Source organism: Sus scrofa, chromosome 7, assembly GCF_000003025.6.
Source record: "Sus scrofa isolate TJ Tabasco breed Duroc chromosome 7, Sscrofa11.1, whole genome shotgun sequence".
In the NCBI taxonomy this organism is placed as follows: Eukaryota; Metazoa; Chordata; class Mammalia; order Artiodactyla; family Suidae; genus Sus; species Sus scrofa.
The window spans coordinates 51,666,229-51,693,350 of NC_010449.5; the positions used below are offsets into that span (position 1 = coordinate 51,666,229).

At 43.8% G+C, this 27,122-nt stretch overlaps 1 protein-coding gene and 1 long non-coding RNA gene across 3 annotated transcripts in view; one reads left to right on the forward strand and one right to left on the reverse strand.

Annotated features, from left to right (window-relative positions):
• The window catches only part of BNC1 (basonuclin 1), a 28,603-nt gene extending 15,050 nt beyond the window's left edge, over positions 1-13,553 (forward strand). For both annotated transcript variants that reach the window (XM_003128450.4, XM_021098879.1), the window contains exons 2-5: positions 1,274-1,373; positions 2,410-2,645; positions 4,644-6,508; positions 11,299-13,553. In XM_003128450.4, coding sequence (XP_003128498.2) covers positions 1,274-1,373; positions 2,410-2,645; positions 4,644-6,508; positions 11,299-11,983 — 2,886 coding nt within the window. In that variant the 3' untranslated portion in view covers positions 11,984-13,553. The remainder of the gene's footprint in view (positions 1-1,273; positions 1,374-2,409; positions 2,646-4,643; positions 6,509-11,298) is intronic.
• Positions 1-27,122, reverse strand: part of LOC106504434 — a 191,916-nt gene that overhangs the window by 126,223 nt on the left and 38,571 nt on the right. The gene's annotated exons all lie outside the window — the stretch shown is intronic.

Consider the following 27,122-nt stretch of genomic DNA (forward strand, 5'->3'; position numbering starts at 1 on the left):
CTCCAAACATAGGCACTCCCCAGATTCTGCCCAGCGGCTCTTCCCAGGAATCCCACTGACAGATCTCTGTGTGAGCGTTTTCTCTTTAATAATAGATTACATTCCTCAGGCCTCTATCCCCTTTTGAGAAATTCATATTAAAAATATATGTGAAGTTTGTTCTTATTACTAGAACTTTTTTGGCATGTACATCTATTTTTGCTTCAGCTGTATGTTTGCACACTCCACACCCCCATTCCACACCTGGCCCTTTTTTTTTTTTTTTTTTGTCTTTTGTCTTTTTAGGGTTGCACCCTCAGCATATGGAGAGGTTCTCAGGCTAGGGGCTGAATCGGAACTGAACCAGCTTACACCACAGCCACAGCAATGCCAGATCTAGGTGACCTACACCATAGCTCATGGCAACACCTCATCTTAACCCACTGAGCGAAGCCAGGGATTGAAGCTGCATCCTCAGGGATCCTAGTTGGGTTCATTAACCACTGAGCCATGACGGGAACTCGTATACCTGGCCCTTTGACCTGCAATTGGCCGTCGATGCAGGGCTTGTTCAGCCTGTGTCTGTCAGTCACATAGTCCAGTGAGTGGAGTCAGGGAGTCATCCTCACTGTGGTCAGCTATTACATGTCCTCAAATCTAATTGATATTCAGCCTCTAGTTCGTTTTGGGGTGGGGACACCTAATTACGCATGTGGATTGCTCTCAGTTCTGATCGATCATTCTCCCATTTACTTGTTCCATGGCAACCTGGTATACCTTTCAGGGTTCCTCTTCTGGTCAACTTAGAGATTTAGTGAGAACGTGACTCTTCTTCACTCTTTCTATATGTCCTTAATAACAAGCAAGGTATTTCCTGCTCACCTATAATCTTTTCTTATGAGAAGGTCTAGGGTTTTAGCCCATTCTTGCACACAAAATCTCTACATAGTGTGTTCACCGTTTCCAAGTCCAGGGCCAGCTGCTCCTCTTTCCAGGGTACACTGCACATCTGGGCCTGGCATGGAGTGGGCTCAGTGCTCAGTGGAGGAATGCATGTTGCTCTGTGAAAAGGTCTAGGGTTTTAGCCCATTCTTGCACACAAAATCTCTACATAGTGTGTTCACCGTTTCCAAGTCCAGGGCCAGCTGCTCCTCTTTCCAGGGTACACTGCACATCTGGGCCTGGCATGGAGTGGGCTCAGTTGCTCAGTGGAGGAATGTGTGTTGCTCTGTGAATGTGATGTGTGTTCCGTGCCTCACTAACATGCCAGGTATCCCTGTGTTCCCTTTTGCAGGCTATCGGCTGTACGCTGAACTGCAGTTGCCAAAGCTTCAAACCAGGGAAAATAAACCACCGTCAGTGTGAGCAGTGCAGACATGGATGGGTGGCCCACGGTAACTTTATTTTTCCCTCTCTTGGCCTATAGTGTTCCTGCTAAATAACTGAGTTATTTAGGAACACATTGAATGTCTAAGAATGGAAGCTAACATTTGTAAGTTACTGTCGTGTGCCAGGTAATAGGCTTTATATGTGTTATCTCTTTGAATCTTAACAACTCTGTGTGATAAGTGTTTATTAACCCCCTTCTAAAGATGTAGAAAATGGTGCTTCAGTGCTTCAGTCATTCTGCAACGATAGGCATGTTCTGTGCTGTCTAATACAGCATCCTCTAACCCAGGGTGGTCAGGTAAGAAAACAGAATGCTCAGTGAAATTTGAATTTCACATAAATGATAAATAATTTTTTAGCCTAGGCATCTCCCACTGAATATTTCTAGTTTAAGTATATCCCACTTACTCACTGTTTCTCTGAAATTTATATTTCAACTTAACATGAGCATCCTTATTTTTATTTGCTAGCCACATATGGTTACTGAGTATTTGAAATGTGGCTCGTGCAAATGCAGAACTGAATTTTTAATTTTATTTAATGTTAATTAATTTAAATCTAAATTTGAATAGCCGCATGTGACTGATGACTATTGCATTGGACAGCACAGAGTTCAGTGGTCTAACGTGCCAAGCCTAACAATTAGAAAGGCAGACTGGGGCTCAAACCTAGATCTCTTGGCTTCCCAAGTCTAGGTTCTTCCCCAGATCTTGTGCTTCCTGATTTTCCATCCATTTGATTATGCACCTGCCACCTTTGTTTTTACCCCCTTTTCTTGTCCCTTCCCTACTTGTGACTGTTTTACTCCTTAGACATGACAGGAAAGGGAGAAAAAGAAGAGTCCCACCTAGTCCATTTTACTTTAGAAGTTCCTGTGAATAACTTGGAGCAAATAGCTATTAAGATTATTAATTGTTTGCATATTTGTGGTTTTTGTCTTGGAACAGATAACTGAGAGATAGCTCTAGCCTACTTCCTGTGCAGTGTTTCTCTTAAAAGTAGGATCTTGAAAAATGATATTTCTTCCATTTGATGTTTCAGCTCTGAGTAAGCTGAGGATCCCTCCTGTGTATCCAACTAGCCAGGTGGAGATTGTCCAATCCAATGTGGTGTTTGATATCAGCAGCCTCATGCTCTATGGGACCCAGGCCATCCCTGTTCGCCTGAAAATCCTATTGGACCGTCTCTTCAGTGTGTTGAAGCAAGATGAGGTCTTGCAGATCCTCCATGCCTTGGACTGGACACTTCAGGATTACATCCGTGGATATGTGCTGCAGGTATGGGCACCATGGGCCCCGTTCTCATAGAATGTCTTCTGAAACTCATGTCCATGGAACAGATGTGACCTAGTTGCCTACAGTGCTACAGCCAGTGGCACTTATCTGTCCTATTAATAGTTATTTCTAATGGTTTAAGCCCTACTTCATGTTCTGGGAGAAATCCAGCACTTTGTTCACAGTATCAGTGATACTCTGGCTTGGGAAGAGCTCAGCCAGCTCTTCCACAGTCAACCATTTGCCCCATCCTCAGTGCTGCTGCCATCTCTTTTATTATCCCTAAACTATTTACCGACACAGGACATCTGTTTCTGATTTTACTGACGGTTTGGGGGTGAGGAAGGGAACTTACATTGCAGAAGGGCACGACAAATAGTTAACAGTTTCATGCCACACCTTCCTGTTCTTTAAAGCCCTCTGCCATCCATCCCCCACTGATTTTTCTTCCCAGGCTCTCTCATCTTGTGATATTCCTAAGCGCATGCTTAGGCCCATTCTCTCTCTCCCCTCCTACCCCCCCCCCCCCAAGTTCTCTTTTGGCCTCCTCAGCTTTTCCCTGCCTCTCACCATCATTCCACACCTTTTATCCCAACTCTCATCTCTTTCCTTTGCAGAGTAGTTTTAGCTACCTTTCTGTACTGCACTGTGAGGGGTAGGCCTCAATGCTTCATATCCACAGAGGCTATCAAGGTATTTTCACAAGCAAAGACCATATTTCCTGGTGTGAATTATATCATTTCTCTGACCTATGAAACAGCTACAGCATTTTCTTCCTTGTCACTGCACTAGAAAATGTCAGCTAACTTTGGTAAAAATTTCATCAAAATGGGGGTGGTGGTGAACGTATTTCCAAGACTAACATACACTTCGGTCTGACTCAGTAGGCCGTAACCCTAAGACAAACACTGATAACAACCATTTATTGACTTAGGCCCTCTTCCAGTTTTATTTATCTCGTGAGGTAGATAGATTATCCCCATTTTCCAGTTGGAAAACCAGAGGCTGAGTGCTTCTAAATCTTGCTGAAGTCACTCAACTCGTGTGTGGCAGACTCAGAATTTGAACCTACTTCTTTCTGACTCTAACACCCCCAGTCTTCCTCTGGAAACACGTTTGCTCACCTCGCGTGCAGACCCCCAGCAGGCTAGAAACCACCTTTTATGTAGAGCAGCATTATGATCTTACATTATGACATCGATCAATATTTAATGATCCTAATAATCTTGCTTTCTAGTGTTAGGATTAAAAATATGGAATCAATTACCTTGAACCTCTAGCGCATGAAAAATTTATGATGTTACATTCCTCATCATCTTCAAAACTCTTACATGCACTGTGAAAAATCTCAGTAGGCCATCAAATACATGTTCTGTGATAAAATATTTATTGTAGTTTTGGGAAAAGTTAGGCCTTGCTAGAGTTTGAAAGATCTCCAGCTCTCCGGTGTAATTACAGCTCTGCTTTGTGAACACAGGCAATAGATCAATACAGGTTCATTTGTTTTTTGATGTTAGTTGCTTGGGAAAGATTATTACACTTGCAGTGAATAAATACTTGGGCTGAATCTAGGCCTGATTGCCCCATCTATACTCTTTAGACAAAGAAGTTACTATTGTTCAAATGATACATATTTTAATTTTAGTGGAGGAAAATTATTACACCTCATGCAAGACAACCAATTGGTTTGAAATAAGATGTAAAATAATCACCAAATTTCCCTTCGGCTGGAGTGATATAATTTTACTTCTCTCTTTTGGACCACTCCTTACATGTGTGCAGTTTATTTTTGGCACAGCATTTCTGTCCTAGGAGAGTGAGGTGAGTGGGAGCTGAACTCAACAAGCCCTGAGCTCACAGGGGTGTCTTTTTCAAATATGCCCAAAAATGCCTTGTGGGCTAGGCTAGTGGAGGCCCTGACCACATTCATGGTTCCTTTCTTAGAGAGAAGGACAAGGAATAGTAAACTAATTGCACTTTTAAATTCTGGTTTGGGTTTAGGATGCATCCGGAAAGGTGTTGGATCACTGGAGCATCATGACCAGTGAGGAAGAGGTGGCCACTTTGCAGCAGTTCCTTCGTTTTGGAGAGACCAAATCCATTGTTGAGCTCATGGCCATTCAAGAGAAAGAAGAGCAGTCCATCATCATCCCACCTACCACGGCAAACGTAGATATCAGGGCTTTCATTGAGAGCTGCAGCCACAGGAGTGCCAGCCTCCCCACTCCTGTGGACAAAGGAAACCCCAGCAGTATACACCCCTTTGAGAACCTCATAAACAACATGACTTTCATGCTGCCTTTCCAGTTCTTCAACCCTGTGCCTCCCGCACTGATAGGGTCACTGCCTGAACCATATATGCTGGAGCAGGGTCAGGACCAAAGTCAGGACCCCAAACAGGAAATCCACGGACCCTTCCCTGAAAGCAGCTTCCTCACTTCCAGTTCCACCCCATTTCAGGTTGAAAAAGAGCAGTGTCTAAACTGTCCAGATACTGTTACTAAAAAGGAAGACAGCACCCATTTAAGTGACTCCAGTTCATACAACATCATCACAAAGCTAGAAAGGACACAGTTGTCCCCCGAAGCCAAAGTGAAATCCGAGAGGAACAGCCTTGGCACAAAGAAGGGCCGGGTGTTCTGCACAGCATGCGAGAAGACCTTCTACGACAAAGGCACCCTCAAGATCCATTACAACGCCGTGCACCTGAAGATCAAGCATAAGTGCACCATCGAAGGCTGTAACATGGTGTTCAGCTCCCTGAGGAGCCGGAACCGCCACAGCGCCAACCCCAACCCCCGGCTGCACATGCCAATGAACAGAAATAACAGGGACAAAGACCTGAGAAACAGCCTGAACCTGGCTGCCTCTGAGAGCTACAAGCGCCCAGGTTTCAGGGTGGCTTCTCCAGACTGTCGGCCTTTCCCTGGCTACTCCAGTTCAGGAGAGGATTCCAGGAGCCAACAAGCCTTCCCAAGCATCGGGCAAAATGGGGTGCTTTTTCCCAACCTGAAGACAGTCCAGCCAGTCCTTCCTTTCTACCGCAGTCCAGCCACTCCGGCCGAGCTAGCAAACACACCCGGGATGCTGCCTTCCCTCCCTCTCTTGTCCTCTTCGATCCCAGAACAGCTGGTTTCAAATGAAATGCCATTTGATGCTCTTCCCAAGAAGAAATCCCGGAAGTCCAGTATGCCCATCAAAATAGAGAAGGAGGCTGTGGAGATAGCTAATGAGAAGAGGCACTCACTAAGCTCAGATGAAGATATGCCCCTGCACGTGGTCAGTGAGGATGAGCTGGAGGCCTGCAGTCCTGGGTCAGACAGAGCCTGTGAGGAGCAGGACACACCGTCAGGAAGCTTAGGGAAGCCTCGCCCTGAAGGAGAGAGGCCCTGCCATCTCAAACCAGTGATTGAGTCCAGTGGAGCCATCCGCCAAACCCCTGAGCAGGCCACACACAACTTGGAGAGGGAGACTGAGCAGAGGTCAGTGTTGACTCTGGTGTCACAGGCTGGGGAGGATAGTAGCCATGAACCTCACCTCACACCTGGGTTGGAGCCTTGTGTTCCTTTCCCTGACTACATCAAACTGCAGCAGCACCTGCTGGCCGGGGGTGTCTTCAGTGCTTTGTCCACCAGAGGAATGGCTTTTCCTTGTTTTGAAGATTCCAAAGAGCTGGAGCACATGGGACAGCACCCATTAGCAAAGCAGAAGGAGGAAAATCGCTTCCAGTGTGACATCTGCAAGAAGACCTTTAAAAATGCTTGCGGTGTGAAAATGCATCACAAGAACATGCATGCCAAAGAAACGCACGTGTGCACCGTGGAGGGCTGTAAGGCCACGTTTCCTTCCCGCAGGAGCAGAGACAGGTAAGACGTCTGGGGGCAATCATTTCTTCCAAGACAGCAGTTCTTCAACTGTAACATGCATCCGAGTCACCCAGAGGGTTGTTAGACTTTTGAGCCCTGCCCCTAAGATTTCTGCTTGAGTAGGTCTGGGATGAAACGTGAGAGTTTGCATTTCTTATTCCCAGGTGACACTGATGCTGTTCCAAGGCCACAGATTGAGAAACAGTGTTTCATAAATCCAGATTCCTGAATTTTCAGTTTCAGAATTTAAACTCATCTGGCCGTTGATGTGAGGCTATTTTAATCTTTTTAAATTTCCCTTTGTGTGGATTTTTTAATATATATTCAGTATAGCAATATTAATGGTTTACTACAGGGGCCCTACCATGATATTACAGTATATGCATCATTCTGACTTTCTAAAGTCTAAGAAATTTTGGATTCAGAAGCACATCTGGCTCCCTAGGGTGTTTGAGATAAGGAATCATAAACTAGTTCACACATTAGAGGAGGCAGCTTTTTAAATTAGGATTTTAGCTCCTCAAAACTTGTCTGATTTTCATTTCAAAGTATGAATTCCATAGAATGAAACCTCTACTCTGATTTCTAGTTAACCACTATATTTGAAAGGAAGAATAACTGCCTGATTGAAAATTTTTTAAATATTAGGTATCAAAGAACAAAAGCAGTTAGCAGGTTATTTCAGGGGCTGTAATGGGTGGTTGAAAGATGAGAAGTTTGTCAGCGCTAGGTTTTCATGACCCCCCAACACAGAGTCAGACTATCTACAGAGTGCCCAGACATGGAGTCTCTCTCATCACTCTGGGGGCACAGCACTGGTGTTACCATCTTGCTTGTGCTTTTCTTAATGAACTTGAGTCACATAACTGCTTTTCAGGTCACCTTGCTCCCCAGCCTATAAAGGGAAGAGGAAGCATACCAAAAGAGGTCCCCAGAAAGGCTTCAAGGACAGGACCAAACTCTCTGATGTAATGTAACATTACAGATACTCGATGGTTCACAGAATATTAAAATGTTACATTTGTTCAAACAAGCTTGACTTGAAGCAGCTCAATACCACCATGATCTTTATCCAACTCATAGCACCTAATTTATTACGAGGGGAAAACGTGTAGACACCCACACGCATTCCTGGACAGGACTCATAAGAACACACTCATTGTCTTGAGCAGAAAGGTTAGGGCAAGAGTGATATTAGTTAAAATTCCTGTTTCTGTTGCTGGATGTTGCACCAAACCACCAGGATACCCTAATTAGAGAACCAGTCCTCCTCCTCCGTCCTCCAAGAGGAGTGTTTGCTCATGAGTAAGTTGTTACAGAGAAGAGATAGGCATATTGGTCAGATGGTCTTTGATAGTTATGAAACTGACCTGCAGTATCTACTAAATTAAAAGGCATATGGAATTTAAGAGATTATTTATTTCTCATGTATTTAATATTTTCCTATTTTCTGACCTATCTGTGATACGAGCCTCCTCCCCCACCACAGGAACGCATCTTGCAGTCTGAATGTAAACTACTAAATCTAGTAGTCTAGAAAACTTGGACTGCATTTTCCCTAGAATCTGGGATTAAAAAGATTCCCTTTTTTTTTTTATGGAGTTCCCGTCGTGGCACAGTGGTTAACGAATCCGACTAGGAACCATGAGGTTGCGGGTTCGGTCCCTGCCCTTGCTCAGTGGGTTAAGGATCCGGCGTTGCCGTGAGCTGTGGTGTAGGTTGCAGACGCGGCTCGGATCCCGCGTTGCTGTGGCTCTGGCGTAGGCTGGTGGCTACAGCTCCGATTCAACCCCTAGCCTGGGAACCTCCATATGCCACGAGAGTGGCCCAAGAAATGCCAAAAAGACAAAAAGACAAAAAAAAAAAAAAAAAAGACAAAAAAAAATAAATAAAATAAGCAGAGTTTATAAAAAAAAAAAAAAAAAGATTCCCGTTTTAAACAGGACCTTGTGAGCAGCCCTGGGTCCACCCTCATTTTTCTGAGTCAGAGGTGAGAGTGCATTGCTATAAGGATAACTAACTTCCTCTCTTCGAGCCGCTGCTACTGCCAACACCAGTTACTAGGAACCATCAGGAAAGGACTGCGGCAGCACTGTGGGCACTTATTTGGCCAACAGATATTTAAGAACCTTCTGTGTTAGATGCTCTGGACACAGTCCCTGCCCACAACGGCTGGTAGGGGAGACAGAGCAGTAAATAGGTGATTGCTGGTGAATGTGACAGCAGCTAGAAGTGGAGACGGGGAGAATACAGGCTGTTATGGGTGCCTAGGAGGGCACCTAACCAAACTCTTTGAGAAGTTAGGGAGGGCTTCCTGGAAGGAGTTATGTCTAAACCAGCAGCTCGCAAAAGAGGGTCTTGGTCTCACAACCCCTTTACAAATTCTTAAAACTTCAGAACCCTCAAGTTTTGTCTTTTGGGGTTTATATCTATCAATACTTACTGTGTTAGAAATTAAAACTGAAAAAAATTAGTATGTATCACATCATTTAAAATTAAAAACCTATTATATGTTAACATTATACTTTTATGAAAAATAACTGCACATGCTAAAACAAAAATGTAGTGAGGAGTGGCTTTGTTTTACATTTTTGGAAATATCTTCAACGTCTGGCCTAATAGAAGACAACTGGGTCTTTATGTCAACTTCTGGGTTCAACCTGTTGCCGTATCATATGTTATGTAGCCTCTGGAAAAGTCTACTCTGCATTCGTGAGAGGATGAGACTTTCAGGGGATAATGTCTTAGTATCATTATGAAATGAGTTTCGACTTAACGGGTCCTCCTGAAAGGAACTCGTGGGGTGTCTAGACCACACTTTGAAAACCACTGGTCTCAACTAATCTAAATAGTCAAACACAAGGCAGGGAAGAGTTGGAGGGGGAGGTGGAGGCTGAAGGGAAGAAACGCAGACCTGGGCAGCAGGCACAGCATTAGCAAATCCTGGAAACAGAAAGCCTGGAACATGGTTCATAGGGTTTTTTCAGCTGTGGTAGTCACTGTCTTGGGAACATGGCACCTCAAGAAATGCATCTAACCCTCTGAGGATATCTGCTAAGGAGGAGAGAGAAGAACCCACAAGTTAGCTCTTGGTGTTCATGGCATCCTCAGGAGTTAATAAGCATGGGGCCCAGATGTTTGTTTTGTTGCATCACAACCTTTCTGTACAAGGTTCCAGTAAATGTGTTTGTCTGACTTTTTTTGACCGCTGTGTCTATTGGAACCTCTATATGTCAATCTAGTGTCTGGTTTTCTGCCGAGACATACTTGCTCCTTCAACTCAGGGTGCTGACATAATCACAGGGCACAGTTGCAGAGTCAAGAAGAGTTGCCTGCAAAGTGGGTGATCTGGAAGTATAATTCTGATTATGTCCCAAAAAAAGAATGTGTATGAGGATAAAAAAGAAAAGTTAAAAATGTATGTGTTTTATGAGAAACATGTCCCCCGTGTGTCTTGGGAGATTTAGAAGAGAAAATTCAATTCTTTGTTATTTTGATGAGGGTATTTTTCCCAGTTTGACCCTGGCATGCATTCTGATCTGTCTCGAGAGAGGTATTTTCCCTGTTGGGACCAATTCTCCAGTCACCTTGGAGATTGGACCCCTTGGTAAGGGCTGTTTTTGCTCATCAGAAGTTAGGGGATCTCCAAGCAAGCCCGACATTGATTGACAAGTTACATCCAAATGATATCTTATGAGTAAAAAGCATGCGTCATAATGGGTACTCATGGTCTGCCCTTCGGGAGTAATCACTGGGTAGACAATGGGCGGTGTGCTCACAGTGCTGCATTTGCAAAATTCCTGTCTGGTGTATAGTGAAATGTTGCAAATATGAACTAAATTTAGCTCCTGCACATACGGGCACATGCGCGCACACACTCTCTCACGTCACACACATGTATACAATTTCTAACCAGTCAGGTTTTCATACCTGTAGAACTTCTGTGGTGTGTGTGCAAATGCTCTAGACCATGATGTCAGACACATAGGAAATTTAAAATTTTCTGGTAACCATATTACAAAAGTAAAAAGAGGGAGTTCCAGTTGTAGCTCAGTGGTAACAAACCTGATCCCTGGCCCCGCTCAGTGGGTTAAGGATTCTGCATTACCGAGAGCTGTGGTACAGGTTGTAGATGAGGCTTGGACCTGGCATTGCTGTGGCTGTGATGTAGGCCAGCAGCTCACATCTCTGATTCGACCCCTAGCCTGGGAACTTCCATATGCCATGGGCATTAGCCCTAAAAAGAAAAAATAATAAAAAGAAACAAGCAAGTTTTAGTAACATTTTATATCATTCAGTCTATCCAAAATATTACTATTTCAATATATGACACTAGCCACATTTCAGGTACTCAGGTAGGTACTCCTTGCAACCTATGAGTAGCTATCATATGGAATAGTTCAGCTTTAGAAGATAATATTTCCTAGTTTCATTGAAATAAAGTCCTCTGCATATTTCCTTATTGTTTGTGACCAGTTTTCTTCTGGGATTTCCTGGTTCCAGTGTCCCAGTTGAATTGGCTAACTGAAGTAGACTAGCATTCTCTAAAGATGAGATACAAGAACCTATGTGTTAATCAAATTGTGGACATTGAAGAGAACTACACATTTCCTGGTCAAATGCCAACTTGTGACAAGCTGTGAATGGCAGCAGGCAGTGTCCATTGCATATGCACTGCCTCCCAAGCCCCTTCTCATCCCTTCTCCCATGCCACACGTTTTCCTGGTATCTGTCTCATGTCTTTAAAACAACAGCCCAGCCCATTGCTAACCATCTTTTCACTCTTGTAGACACAGTTCAAACCTAAACCTCCACCAAAAAGTGTTGCCCCAAGAAGCGTTGGAGAGTGGTGAAGACCATTTCCGTGCAGCTTACCTCCTGAAAGATGTGGCTAAGGAGGCCTATCAGGATGTGGCTTTTACACAGCAAGCCTCCCAGACATCTGTCATATTCAAGGGAACAAGTCGGATGGGCAGTTTGGTTTACCCAATAGCCCAGGTCCACAGTGTCGGCCTGGAGAGCTACAACTCTGGTCCAGCAGGTGAGGGCACCATCCTGGATTTGAGTACTACCTCGAGCATGAAGTCAGAGAGCAGCAGCCATTCCTCCTGGGACTCAGATGGGGGAAGTGAGGAAGGCACCGTGCTCATGGAGGACAGCGATGGGAACTGCGAAGGGCCAGGCCTGGTCCCCGGGGAAGATGACTATCCCATCTGTGTCCTGATGGAGAAGGCTGACCAGAGTTTTGCCGGCCTGCCTTCTGGGTTGTCCATAACATGTCACCTCTGCCAAAAGACGTACAGTAACAAAGGGACCTTCAGGGCCCACTACAAAACTGTGCACCTCCGCCAGCTCCACAAATGCAAAGTCCCAGGCTGCAACACCATGTTCTCATCTGTTCGCAGTCGAAACAGACACAGCCAGAATCCCAACCTGCACAAAAGCCTGGCCTCCTCTCCAGGTCACCTCCAGTAACAAGATGGTAGACCACGTTTGGTTGGATAAGCATTTGTCATAATTCAGGAATCAGGTAGTCCAAAGAAATGTTTCTGTTTAATACCACTGGGGGCAAACCAGACAAAGAATATTTGAGTTGACTTTATAGTCTTCTATAGCACGATGAGCAAAAAACAAGCCTTGTGGGAAGTTGTCTTTGCGGCAGCATTTCCTCTTATTTTCCTTAGTCGAAGAGGTTTTTCCCTGATATAACAAAAACTTGCAGAAATACGTTTTTTTCCCAGATTTGTTTACACATTCCCTGGGAGAGCTCCATGTCTGCAGATTGACAACAAGGCCCAGGACCTGGAGGCACTTTGCAGTGAGGCTTGTAGTATTAAGGGTCAATTGAATGTCCTGGGGGAACAGGCCATCACCATGGGTGACACCAAGAGCCAGTCCCAAAAATCACATTTTTCAGTTCCTGTTTTAACAAGTCTGAAGTCCAGACTGGAGTTTGGAAAAATGACTATTCAAGATTGTCCTTCCATTTAGAGAGGAGAATTGCTTTTTTTCCCCTCCTAAAGGTCTCATGTGTTTACTCCAGGGAGTTCACAGAGGAAGTGGGTTGGCCTCTAAGGAACATGGATGTTACCAAGGATGTTAGTTCTTGTTCTATAACATGCATTCAAGAAGCCGGGGGGTGGGGGGGGGGAAATAATTCATGCACTTAAAAAATAGTGGTCTTCAATTTAATTTAAAATTAGTTTGATAATATTTAATTTGTGTTTATGTTGTGTCTTTGGGGTGGGTGCAGACATGTCACAGTATGACCTCTGGGTCTCTGCTCAAAAGCAGAACAAGTGACAACCTAAACATCAAAACCACTGCCCATTTTTGTTTGATGAACTTCAGTCTGTTCATTTAGATCCCCCGTGGAGCAAATGCAGACACGATTCTGGCAGGACCATTCGTTCGTATTTGACCAAAGCATTGGAGAATGTGGTTCTGACCGTTGTGCATTTTCAGTAGCACTGGATCCCTCAGTCTTCACCCTTTTATAAATGTGTAAGATTAGGATGAACTTTGGAATTTACATGGTAGGAAGAAAAGTAGTACATTATTGCCATACTGTATGTCTTAATATTTAACTTATTCTGAAATATATTCCACACCATTATACACATTTGCTCATGTAGAAAAGAAGCTCAGTCAGTCCTGTGAAAGGAGTCCATCTCCTAAATTTGGCATTTATAATATCCTAAAAGCCCACAGTTGGGAAAAAGAAATTGATTTTGTGTTAAGATTTCACGTTAACCATCTTGTAAACTCATGGTTGATTTGAGTAATGAAAAACATCCTTAAAGAGAATTGGGGGTTAAGAGATATTATTCCTCTGGCCCAAAGGTGAAAAAGGCCAATAGCCTGTTACCAATTATTTTAACATTTAAAAAAAAAAAATGACAACTTAAAACTTATCTCTGCTTAAAGTGCGATGTATCTTCCAACTGTTTTGTTACCCAGCTGTTTAATAGTCCAGTTCTCCCAAAGTGGAAAAATTTGTATACAGATGAGTTTTCTATGATTTAATAAAAATATATGGAGCACTCTTTGTTTAAAAAGGCCAAATCTGTCAAAGCAGTTTTGGTATATGTACTGCCTGTTGTATGAGTGTATATGGTCACACACACACACACACACACACACACACACACACACACACTGAATTTTACAGGGTGGGGACCCCTAGGGGAGGTCTGGTGGACAGGAATCAGCAACCACAAGAACTGCAGCAATTCATGAGTTCCAAACAAAGTAGGTAGTTACTTCACTGGAAGGTGGGGCTAGGTATCAATGTGTCATCAAGGAAAACAACAGGGATTTTTAAAAAAACTATTCTGCTATCAGGAGTTCCCATTGTGGGGCAGCGGAAACAAATCCGACTGGGAACCGTGAGGTTGTGGGTTCGATCCCTGGCCTCGCTCAGTGAGTTAAGGATCCGGTGTTGCTGTGAGCTGTGGTATAGGTTGAAGAGACGGCTCGGATCCTGCATTGCTGTGGCTGTGGTGCAGGCCGGCGACTACAGCTCGGATTAGACCCCTAGCCTGGGAACTTCCATATGCCACAGGTGCGGCCCTTAAAAAAAAAAAAAAAAAAAGCTATTCTGCTATCAAAGATAAAGTCTTATGCCCAGTGTTCAAAATGGAGTACAGTGAAAGATTTAAGCCTCTTCTTTTTTAAATATGCAGTTTTTTAAGAGTAAATTTTTATTACTTTTAACTTCTTCACTTCTTTTTTCTACCCTTCCAATACACAGATAAAAAGGCATGATCCCACTACCCATCCACCCCTCTCAGGTGTTGTCAGTGTCCATGCTTAGTATTTCATTGGGAAAAATGGAGTCACCAGAGGAACTTTCTCAGCAACTAGCATCTGCACCACCCTGCTCTAGAGCATCTCTCTTGCCTGGATGACTGCTGTAGCCTCCTAACGGGTCTGCTGCAACCATTGTCACCTCCTACAGGAGTCAGAATGTCCTTTAAGATGTAGATCAAGTTATGTAGTGCCCCAGCTTGAAACCCTCCAAGGCTTCCCTTAACAGTTCCTATAAAATTCATAGACCCTCCCAAGGCCTACGAGGCCTTAAAACATCTTCCACCCCTGCTACTTTTCCATTCTCTTTGTCTCACTAGTCTTGCAATACCATCTTTGTCAGCCATCTCCCTTTCCCCGCAGCAGCTCCCCCAGGCCTCCACTTTGCGAGATCCCACTCCATGGACCCATCATATTCACAGAGCTGACCTCACTCCCTGCTCGCAGAGAATTAGGTGGGAACCCCCTCAGCTGCTTCCCCAGTGCCCACCACCCCCACGTTTTATCTGTGTTCATACCCATCCTCTGGTCACATCTGCCTGGACCACCTGAGAATGTGTCTCGTGCCTGACAGACACAGTGAGCTGCAGACCTGTGAGAAGGTGACGGGTCCCCCTGCACTCCTACTACCCAACTGGCGGTCACGCACAGACTCGTCATGGCCTCCCTGGACTCAGCACCTCCCGCTGAGGGATCTGAATCACCCTAACTCAGCCTTCATGATTTTTTTTTTTTGCCATTTCTTGGGCCGCTCCCGTGGCATATGGAGGTTCCCAGGCTAGGGGTCTAATCAGAGCTGTAGCTGCTGGCCTACGCCAGAGCCACAGCAATGCAGGATCTGAGCCGCGTCTGCGACCTACACCACAGCTCACAGCAACGCCAGATCCTCAACCCACTGAGCGAGGCCAGGGACCAAACCCACAACCTCGTGGTTCCTAGTCGGATTCGTTAACCATTGAGCCACAACGGGAATTCCCAGCCTTCCTGATTTTATCCATGTGTGCCTGGGGGGTAGCTGTGTTAGTCTGGGTCCTCCAAGAAGCAGATGCCAACAGGACTAAACGTACAAGGATTTTATTAAGAAGCGCTCCTGAGAGAAAATAGGAAGGAAGCTGAGGAAAGCTGGAAGAGCTGGCAGATACAGTGTGAGTCTGACTCCAAGTGAAGAAGAGCGGGAGGGAAGGCTGGGTGCAGTGTGTCCGAAGAAGGTTCAGCAAGGTTTTAGGGGAGTCTCTGAGCCCAGGTCAACCATCTGAGCAGTCCCCCATCTCCTGGGAATGGGCTCCCTGGGAATCGTATCCCTGCCTGCGAGCAGCCCATGGGAAGTGTGGCCTCTGCACATATGGCGATGATGTAGACACAGTAGCTGGAGCCTTTGGCCAGACTTTGCCTTCCTAAAGCCCCTATGGTCTGTTCAAGGTGGATTCAAACCTGTATGTTTCTCTGGACTCAGGTATTCTTTTCTTTTTGAAGACTGATCCTCTTACTTCATCCCTCCAGCTGCCTTGAGGATGTCGCTCTGTCACTTCTCCCCTCTCCCATTCATTATCAAATTCATCTTTCTAAGGGCTCCATCACTCTAGCCTATAACATTTGCATATCTCTCATCTTAATGATGAAAAAAAATAAAAATAACTCTTTGGCCCCCATCCCTTCTGGGCACTCTTCTTTCCTCCTCCTTGTACAGCCAACATCCTTAGAATAGGAGATTTTGCCTCCTAATCCCCATGCTCATGTTGCTTCCTTTACCCTAAGTTCCTGGTGCCTCCCCATTGTCCACATCTGGTTCTTCAGTGCACCCTGGTCCCCCTCACTTGCGTGCTCTAAGTGGTCTCACTCACCCCGTGATCAGGACTGCTATCTGTAGGCTGATGCCTCCTCAGTTTGCAGCTTCAGCAGGGTCCCTTCAGAGCTGCCCTCTTGACTGTTCATTATCATGGAATAATCCACACATCTCCAGCTCAACTTGTCCTCAGCTCAGTTTGTCATTCACCAGCAATCATTCTCCTCCTTCCATTTCCTCAGATTGAGGGAGTGGTGCCAGCCCCTGAGGCAACCCAAACTAAACCCCTGGAGGCGGTACTGAGTATGGGTGAGAGCATAGCCATTTTGTGTGTGATGTGTATTTCAAGAAAACGTCCTTTAGGAACACTCAGATTGGAGCTGTATTTAAGTTTCATGTGGCATAAGATATTCTTTTTTTTTTCAATAATTAAAAGATGTGAAAACTATTCTTAGTTCATGGGATAGGTTATGGATAAGATTTGGCCTGTGTGTCTTTCTTGCTATTCCTTAAGAGCTTAGCTATTCCACCTACTAACCTGGTGATTTTGGCCAAGTAACAGCTTCCCTGGGTCTCAGTTTCCTCATCTGTATAATGAACATAATAATAGTCTGCTTCAGTGGCTCATACGAGTTCAATGACATGGTGCATACGAAGCACTTAGCACAGTGCCTGACACGTACGTGCTCAGCAAATGCTAGCCGTAAGCAATGTCTTCGTCACCATCATCATCACTGTCCTAGACTTTTCCTTCACTCAGCCACCAAATCCCAACAAATACACCTATTGAAACACTCTCACTCCCTTTCCCTCTTTCCTGCTCATCATCAGTGTCATCTCCTCAAGGCAATTCACCACTCCCTTCTCTTCCTTCAACAGACTTCTGCTTTTATTTCTCTCAAATCCATCCTCCAGACAGCCGCCCAGGATCTGACTTTGTCTTCTCCTCCAGGGGCTTCCCCTCCCGGGCTGACCCCCTGCAGCTACCCCACTATCCCCCGGGCTGGTCAGCTCCCTGTGCCCCCACAGATGCTGCTTTCTCTGCAGGAACCTCCTTTCAGGTCTCTGACCCACTAACCCTTGGTCCTCCTTTGAGTCTCAGCTCAGGTGTCATCACTTCCAGCAAGCCCCTGGTGACCCTCTCCTTCCCTCTTGGTGTTGAGTGAAGTGAGGGAGCCCCTTCTTGGCACCCATGTGTTGTCCAGGTTTGCTCACAGACTTTTCTTCCACCACCCCACCCCTCCTTCGGCAGTTCTGCCATCAGTATTCACCCCTCACTGAGGGGCTTTGTTTGTGACCTCGGGCCATCAATCAGCAGAGACTTACTGAGAACTCCCCTACTGTGTGCGAATCACTGCTGAGTATGGGGTGGTAAATGCGATAGACATGGTCCTTGCCCTTGTGGAATTTAGAGCCCAGCAAGGGAGACAGATACTAAACCAAAAACATTAAAATAAATAAATTATACAAGCTGCCCTTCCAGAAGAGAGGTCTCTATATCTTCAGCTTCTCTTGCTAGCATCCCTCTCTGTTAGGCCCACCTGACTGAGAGCATGGGGTCATGACCTCCCGGTGACCTCTCCTCCTCAAGGCTGGGCATTCTCAGCCTCCCTTCCCAGGCCCGTGGCTACATAAATGAAACTTTACTGTCAATTGCCTGCACATCCCTAAACCTTCAGCCTTGTAGGTCATCCTTCTGTTTATACTCACATTAAATAACCCCCACACTTTAAGAAAACTCATCTCAGCCATCACTTTCTTCATCAGCCTTTGAACATAAAAAAAGCACAAGCCTCCCAGATTCTGGGAGCAAACTCAAATCAATACAGGTTCAACTGACAGATGAAAACTTGCTCCTTTGCCCCTAGGCATAGGGATCTGATAATATCTCCTTTTCCAATCAAGCTTTCAAAAGCCATTTACTCCCTCCCCTAGCAGAGGGTTAAAGATCACAGGGGCACAAATTTGTCCCCTGTGGCCCTATCTTAGGGTTTATTCTCAATGATAAATCTTATCCTAGGGTTTATTCTCAGCAATCTAATCCACACACATCCAAATTTTGCTTGATTTCTTGGACTCTACCTCTGTTAGGAAATTGTATAGATCAATGATTCGTTTTACTTTTTTAGGTTGAAATGAATAAACGGCACATAAAATTTACCATTTTAGTCATTTTAAAGTGTAAAATTCAGTGGCATTTAGTACATTCAAAATGTTGTGCAGCCATGACCTCTACATCTAGTTCCAAAACTTTTTCATCACCCCAAAATATAGCCTTGTGCATATAAAGCAGTCATTCTCCAGTCCTCCCTCACACCAACCCCTGGAAACCACTCATCCACTCTCTACCTCTGTAGGTTTTTCTTACTCTGGATGTGTCATATAAATGGAATCATACAATACAGTCTTTTGCATCTGGCTTCTTTCAGTTAACATAAGTTTTCAAGTTTCATCCATGTTGTAACATATATCATTCCTTCTCGTGGCTAAATAATATTCCATTGTATGGATATACCACAGCTATTTTGTTTTTCCACTCATCAATTGATAGACGTTTGGATTGTTTCCACTTTTTAGCTATTTTGAATAATGCTGCTATGAACATTCATGTATGAGTTTTTGTGTAGACATAGGTTTTCAATTCATTTGGTATGTACCTAGGAGTTGGGTTATATGGTAACTGATGTTTACATTTTTTTTTCAGAACTGCCAGACTATTTTCTAAGGTCACTGATTCTTTGCACTTTGGAATCACCTGGGTGCCTTTTATAAGTACTGCTTCCTGAGTTCCCTGGTGGCCCAGCAGTTAAGGATTCAGCCTGGCCACTGCTGTGGCTCAGGTTCAATCCCTGGCCTGGGAACCTCCACATGCCATGAATGTGTGTGTGTGGGGGGGAAGTACCACCTCCTAAGTCCCATCCTCTGAGGTTCTGATGTAATCAATCCACTTTGTGGCCTTTTCAAGGAGGATTTCAAAGCTCCCCAGATGATTCTCCTCAGCCCAGGTTGAGAACTTCCAGTATAGATGAAGAGGACTGAGAGGTAATGTCTTTAATCAGTAACTCCTGAACTTACTCCCTGACATCAGTGTTTTCATACCTGCTTGATTATGAGAATTTTCTGAGGCATTTATTAAATATACAGATTCCTAGGCCCCTTCTCTGGAGAGGGCTTAGTTAGTGGGTCTCAAGGGGGAGGGAGCCTGGGAATCTGAAAAGTTTCAACACACACTTCAAGTCTTCCTTATGATCTGGCAAGTTTTGGAAACAACATCAGAGATCCTAGCTTCTCGAGATGTAGGCCTTGACCAGCAGCACCAGCAGCACATGGAGCTTGTTAGAAATGCAAATCCTCTTACTACTAAATCAGAATCTACGTAATTCCACAGTGATTGTAAGTACATTCCTATCTTAGAAGCACAGTCTCAGACTTCAAATCTCAAGCAGTATCATCCCTGGGCAAGTGGTTCTCAAATGTGACATGCATAATCTGATAGACTCACTGAAGCCCAGGTTGCTCTCAGAGCTTCTGACTTTAGCAGATCTGGGGCATGGCCTGAGAATCTATGTTTGCAACAAGCCCCCAAGTGATCCTGATACGCTTGGACTGGGGACCACACTTTGAGAATCCCTGGTCTAAAATCCAGACCATGGTTTCTCAGTCTTGGCACTCTTGACATTTGGGGCCACATAATTCTTTTTCGTTTTGTTTTGTTCTTTTTGGGGCTATACCAGGGGCATATGGAGGTTCCCAGGCTAGGGGTTGAATCAGAGCTGCAGCTGCCGGCCTACACCACAGCCACAGCGATGCCATATCCGAGCTGCGTCTGAGATCTACACCATAGCCCATGGTAATGCCCAGTCCTTAACCCACTGAGTGAGGCCAGGGACCAAACCTGTGTCCTCATGGATGCTAGTCAGACTTGTTTCTGCTGAACCACGATGAGAAGTCCTGGATAATTCTGTATTATCTCTCTGTGGGGGGTTGTCCGATGCATTTTAGAAAGTTCAGCTATTTCTCTAGATGCTACCCACTAGATGCCAGTAGCATCCCCCAAATTGTGACAGCTAAAAAGTCTCCAGGCACTGCCAAATACCCCCTGATGGGGGTGAGTGACAAAATAGCCCCCAGTTGAAAACCACTGGTCTAGACCATTCCTGAAAGGGAGGGTCCTGCCTCTCATCCCATTCCTGGGGAGAGTGGGCTTGGCCCCTGGCTCAAACAACATCTCCCATCCTCTCCTCCCACTCCCTCAACTCCTACAAAGGAGCTTAGGATGCCCTGGGGCAACACCTTTGAACCAGGATTTCTTCTGGGAAATGAGACCCTAGTCCCAGCTCCCTGGCAATAGTGGGGTACAAGAGAAAGATCTAAATCTCTGAACACCAGTTGTATACTCCCAAGCAGGTAGCCCAGCCCCTCTCACCCCCCCTACTCACCCACAACTCCTTCTTTGCGACATGCACTTTTAGCTATTCATTAAAACTATATTTTCCAAGAAACTTTAAAAGTGGCTTCAGGCAGATTATATAAAGAACTGAATATCTATTGGTCACCTGATGTTTTTAAAGCTACACCCTGGAAATCTGTGATTGATAAGTCCTAATTCATATGTATTGCTGTATCTTCTTTATGTTATTTGCAGAGGACTGGGAGAACTAAGAAAAACAAACGCTTTTCAAAGGAGTATCTTGGCTTTCCAATCTTTGATGGCAGGTCACTTTGTAGATTGTTGGTGAATAGTGCCCTCTTCTGGAAATTCTCAGTTATTGCAATTGGCATTGTGTGCTAGTGGAGCCCTGTCAGACCCAGGAAATGTGTTTGGAAAGTCCCCCTCATTCCACCAATTCCAAGGCCAACAAAAAGAAGATGACATATTTCCCAAAAGTTCTTAAGCCTGCTTCCTGGAGTTGAATGCCACCACCTAGGGCACTGGTTCAGAGTACATTCACACAGGCTATTACTCCCCAGTGTGGCACTTGCCTCCCTAGAACAGGTGAACCCAGAGCCCTTCCAGCTCTCCAACCAGCCCACATGTGGAGGAATGACGTGGTGAAAAGGACACGTTTGGGGCCCCTGGGCTCCTGGCTTCAGCCTCCACCTCTGCACATCCCTAGCTGCAGGGTCTTAAGCCTAACGCTTGGAGGCCTCATTTCTTCATCTATTAAATAAATGGTGGTTTCAGATTTGTACTTGAAAGTGTTTTAGGGACCCTCACAGGGGTCTCAGAGGCCAAAGGAGGTATGAGGAGGAGCCAAGTTGGCAATGACCACCAGAGGAGTTCATTCCCCTTCTAACTGGTCTCATATATTAGGTTTTAATATTTGGTGTGCTGTTAAAACAAAAAGAAAGAAAGAAAGAGAGAGAGAGAGAGAGAGAGAGAGAGAGAGGAAGGAAGGAAGAAAAGAAAAGAAAAGGAAGGAAAGAGAAAGAAAGAAGAAGGAAAGAAGGAAAGAAAAGAAAGAAAGAAAAGAAAGAAAAAGAGAAAAAGAAAGAAAAAGAGAAAAGAAAGGAAGGAAGGAAAGAAAGAGAAAGAAAGAAAAGAAAAGAACGAAAAGGAAGGAAGGAAGGAAAGAGAAAGAAAGAAGAAGGAAAGAAAGAAAGAAAGAAAAGAAAGAAAAAGAGAAAAGAAAGAGAAAAAAGAGAGAAAGAAAGAAGAGGAAAAGACTTCTTGAAAATCAGGGAGTAAGTGACTTCTGGTGCTTTCTGCTTCCTGCCCTACGTGTACCTGTGAGGTATGTCCGTGTGTTAAGTCACTCTGTCCTGCCCCACACTGCCCTGCTTTCCAAGCCGTGTTAAGAGAATGGTAAGAGCCCAAGGTGTCCTCTTTTTTCACCTAAGATGTCACCCAGCCCAGGGTAGGTGCTTAGGGTTTGCGACAACTCCCCAAAATCAGTTTTATAGCAACAAACTCAGCAAATTGTCACAGACACCAGAGTGATTTTACCTCCTCCAAGAAGAAATTGTGTTTAGTCCAACTCACTGCAATTGGTCCCTAAGTGTGGTGACCAAAACCTCCTTGAGAAGGCTGGCCCACCCCATTGTACAAATGTTTTCCAAAGTATCGCTTGTGGCACAGTGGGTTAAGGATCTGGCATTGCCGCAGTTGTGGCGCAGGTGGCAACAGTGGTGCAGTTTCGATCCCTGGCCCAGGAACTTCCATTTGTCTTGGATGTAGCCAAAATTAATTAATTAATTTAATTAAATAAAATAAAAGCCTGACATAATGGTTGATTCCGAATCAGACCCTGTGAAGTTTGGTTTAAACCCCTATAAAAAACCCCTTTATATTTCTTTTTTTAATATTTTATATTTTGGCAAATAAAAACTATATTCTTGGTGCCTTTGTCAAAGATTTGTTTTGATATATGTTTACATTGTAAAATGATTACTGCAATCATACTAATCAACGTATCCATCACTTCACATAGTTCTCAATTCATGTGTGTGTGAGTGAGGTGAGAACACTTGAGATTTATTTTTTAGCAAATTTCAGTTACATAATACATTATCAACTACAGTCATCATGCTGTCCATTAGATACCCAGAACTTATTTTTCTTATAACTGAAAGTTTGTACACTTTGATCAATCTCTCCTTTTTCCCAACTCCTACCTTTGGTAACCACCATTCTCTTCTCCATTACTATGAGTTCAACTTTTTTTTTCTTTTTTAAATTCCATGTTTGTGACTATATATATATGGTATTTGTCTTTCTGTACCTGGCTTATTTCACTTAGGATGATGTCCGCCAAGTTCATCCATGCTGTTAGAAACAGCAGAATTTCTTTCTTTTTTTAAGTCTGAATAGTATTCCACTGTATATGTATATATGCCACATCTTCTTTATCCATTCATCTGTCAACAGACACTTAGGTTGTTTCCACATCCTAGCTACTGTGAATAATGCTACAGCAAACATGGGAGTGCAAATGTTTGAGATAGTGATTTTTATTTCTTTGGAACGTATACCCCAAAGAACGACTGCGAGATCACATGGTAGTTCTATTTTTTATTTTTTTGAGAAATCTTCATACTGTTTTCTATAGTGGCTGCACTAAGTTACGTTCCCACCAAGAGTGCACAAGTGTTCCCTTTTCTCCACATCTTTGCCAACACATTGTATTTTGACTTTTTGATGACAGTCATCCTAATAGGTGTGAGGTGAAATCTCATTGAGATTTTAATTTGCATTTCCCTGATAAATAGTGATGTTGAGCATCTTTTTATATACCTGTTGGTCATGTGTGTATCTTCTTTGGAAAAATGTCTATTCAGATCCTTTGCCCATTTTTTTAATCAGGTTTTTTTGGGTTTTGTTTTGTTTTGTTGCTGTTGAGTTGTATGAGTTTCTTATATTTGTTGGCTCTTAAGCCCTCACCAGATATATGATTTGGAAATATTTTTCCATTCCATAGGTTGCCTGTTAATTTTGTTGATTGCTTCCTTTTCTGTGCAGAAAAGTTTTAGTTTGAGGAGCTCCCGTTGTGGTGCAGTGGAAATGAATCCGACTGGTATCCTTGAGGATATGCTTTGATCCCCGGCCTTGCTCAGTGGGTTGGGGAATCTGGCATCGCCGTGAGCTGTGGTATAGGTTGCAGACATGGCTTGTATCTGGTGTTGCTATGGCTGTGGTGTAGGCGGCAGCTGTGGCTCCAATTTGACCCCTAGCCTGGGAACTTCTATTTGCCACAGATTCAGCCCTAAAAAGCAAAAAAAAAAAAAAAAGGAAGAAAGAAAGAAAATTTTTAGTTTGATAGAGACCAACTTGTTTACTTTTGTTTTTGGTATCAATTCCAAAGAATCATTGCTAAGACTAACATCAAGGAGCTTCTCTTCTCTTTTCTTCTAGGAGTTTAACAGTTTCAGGCCTTATATTTAAGTATTTAGTCTATTTTGAGTTGGTTTTTTTTTGTATAATATAAGGGCCCGCTTTCATTCCTTTGCATGTAGCTGTCCAGTTTTCCCAGCACCATTTATTGAAGAGACTATCTTTTCCTCCATTGTATATTATTGGTGCCTTTGTCAAAAATTAGTTGACTGTATATGTGTGGGATTTGTTTTGTTTTGTTTTTGTCTTTTTAGGGCTGCACCCACAACATACGGAAGTTCCCAAGGTAGAGGTCGAATTGCAGCTGTAGCCATTGGCCTATCCCACAGCCACAGCAACACCAGATCCAAGCCATGTCTGCAACCTACACCACAGCTCATGGCAATGCCAGATCCTTTACCCAATGAGTGACGCCAGGGATGGAACTAGTATCCTGATCAAATTAGTATCTTGCTAACACAGGAAAACATGATTAGTGAGTGCCACTCTTCTACGCCTTCCTCTTACTGTCATTTCAGATGAAGTGACCAGAGTCAGAGCAGCCTGATTGTTCTTTGACCATGAGGAAAACGTCAAGGGTTCGTTACCACTGAGCCACGATGGGAACTCCATACATGTGTCGTTTTATTTCCAGGTTTCTGTTGCACTTGTCTATGTGTCTGTTTTTATGCCAGGATTTTATGGTTTCAAGTGTTATAACTTTGTAACCTGGTTTGAAGTGAGGAATTGTGATGCCTCTAGTTTTGCTCTTCTTGCTCAAGATTATATTAGCTATTTGGGGTCTTCCACAAATTTTAGGATTGTTTTCTATTTCTATGAAAAAATGTCATTGGAATTTTTATAGAGCTTGTGTTGAATCTGTTGCCCACAGGTCAGATCCCACTTGGCAACTCCCAGAGTGTCCCAGGTGAGGGCTCTGCTGGCTACTGACAAGGATGGCCTGAGGTCAGGATCCAAAGTGGGACAGGCCCATGCATCTTTGTGAGGGACAGGAAGAAAGCTGTTGCATACTCCTTGGGTACAAAAATAAAATACTTAGGGCAGCATAGCTTTTGTTAAAGAAAGGAGTCTCTGACCTTAAATGCAAGCCACCAGAGTAGAGACCCAAGTATATAATAAAGTGGAAGCTTTTCTTAAATACTGGGGTTTTTCTGAATTCAAAAGTATACAAAAGTCATAGAGGGGTGGGTGCAGGTGGATGAAAACACAGAAAAAGGCAAAAGTGTGAAAGTTCCCATCATTGGCTCAATGGTAACAAACCCAACTAGTATCCGTGAAGATGCAGGTTTGATCCCTGGCCTCACTCAGTGGGTTAAAGGATCCAGTGTTGCTGTGAGCTGTGGTGTAGGTTGAAGACCCAGCTCGGATCCCCCATTGCTATGGATGTGGCACAGGCCAGCAGCTGCAGCTCCCATTTGACCCCTAGCCTGGGAACCTCATAGACTTTGGGTGCAGCCCTAAAAAACAAAAAGACAAAAGTGAAAAAATTCCTACCACCCTGCCAACATCTTTCCATCTTTTCCTTTGTTTTGTTAAGAGAAAAATAGTTTATTTCATCATTTACTTTTCATTTTTACCTAAATAATATTTTTTGGCTATTAGATTAGATTAGTATATATTTCTAAGAGCTCCATATTTCAAAAGAGTCATTCTTCTGAGGGTGTATGACTTTCAACTGCCTGTGTTCCTTTCCTCCTTTGCTGTTGCTGTTTCCATGCACAGAATGTATGCAAGTTTCTATCTGATGTTGTTTCATCTTTGAATAGAGCAGGTTACTTGCTGAAGAGTGGGGATGCATGAGGCTGAGAGGAAAGAGGAAAAGGAGAGGCATGGTCTATAATTTAGTCCATAAGAGGGTATCTTGTAGCACTTAGGAATGCTTTGAAGCATACAACAGAAAATTCAAAAAAAAAAAAAAAACTGGTATCAAGCAGACAGAACTTATTTCAGATAACAAGAAATCTAGATATAAATAACTGCTGGGATTTGTTTAGCAGCCCCACCTGGCCAGGGCCAGCATCTCTGCAATTCTCTTGACTTTTCCCTCATTGTCAAAGAACAATCAGGCTGCTCTGACTCTGGTCACTTCACCTGAAGTGACAGTAGGAGGAAGGCATAGAGAAGTGGCACTAATTATGTTTTCCTGTATTATCAAGAAAAGCAAGGAGTTCCCATTGTGGCTCAGAAGATTAAGAATCCCACTAACCTTGGGAGTTCCTGTTGTGGCTCAGTGATAATGTACCAGACTGGTATCCATGAGGATGCGGGTTCAATCCCTGGCATTGCTTCAGTGGGTTAAGGATCCGGCCTTCCTGGGAACTGTGGTGTAGGCCACAGATGCTGCTCAGATCCAGCATTGCTAAGGCTGTGGTGTAAGCCAGCAGCTACAGCTCTGATTCAATCCCTAGCCTGGAACTTCCATATGCCATTGGTACAGCCCTAAAACGAAAGAAAAAAAGAAAAGAAAAAGTTTTCCCAGAAGTTCCTTTCAGAGATCTACTTATGTATCATTGATCAAAACCATGTCACATGGCCATCTTTAGTAACAAGAGAAGCAAGGAGAGCAAAGATTTAATTTTCCTTTCCTCTATAGAGGACGTGGCAACAAAGAGTTTGGAACTCTCTGTTGAGTTAGCCAAATAACAGTGGTTTCAGAAACAGGCTCACAGACATGGAAAACAAACCTGGATGGATTTTCCCAAAAGGGGAAAGGAGGGGAGAAGAATAAATTAGGAGTTTGGGATTAATTCCTTAACAGATATATACTACTATAGATAAAATAGATATACAACAAGATCCTATTGTATAGCACAGGGAAATATCTTCAATACCTTATAATAACAAGAATTTAAAACTGAATCACTTTGCTTGTACATTTACACATTATAAATCAATGATACTTCAATTTTAAAAAAAGAAAAAACTGTGTTTTCCATATCTTTCCTTTGTCCTGGGAATAAGTCTCCTTTCATATTCCATTTTTCAAGTGGTGGATTAGCTCCGAAGCTGAGTCACGACTCCCTGTGCTATGGTCTAGAGATTACTGCCTCCTTTCAGGAGTCACCTCAACCATGCAAACTAGGTCACAAACAATAAGTTTGGCCTCCCAGTGTCACTTCTCCTTCAGCTCCATCTCCCCTGCCTTTCCAGTGTCCACCTGATATGTAGGAACAGTCCCACCTCTTTCGTGA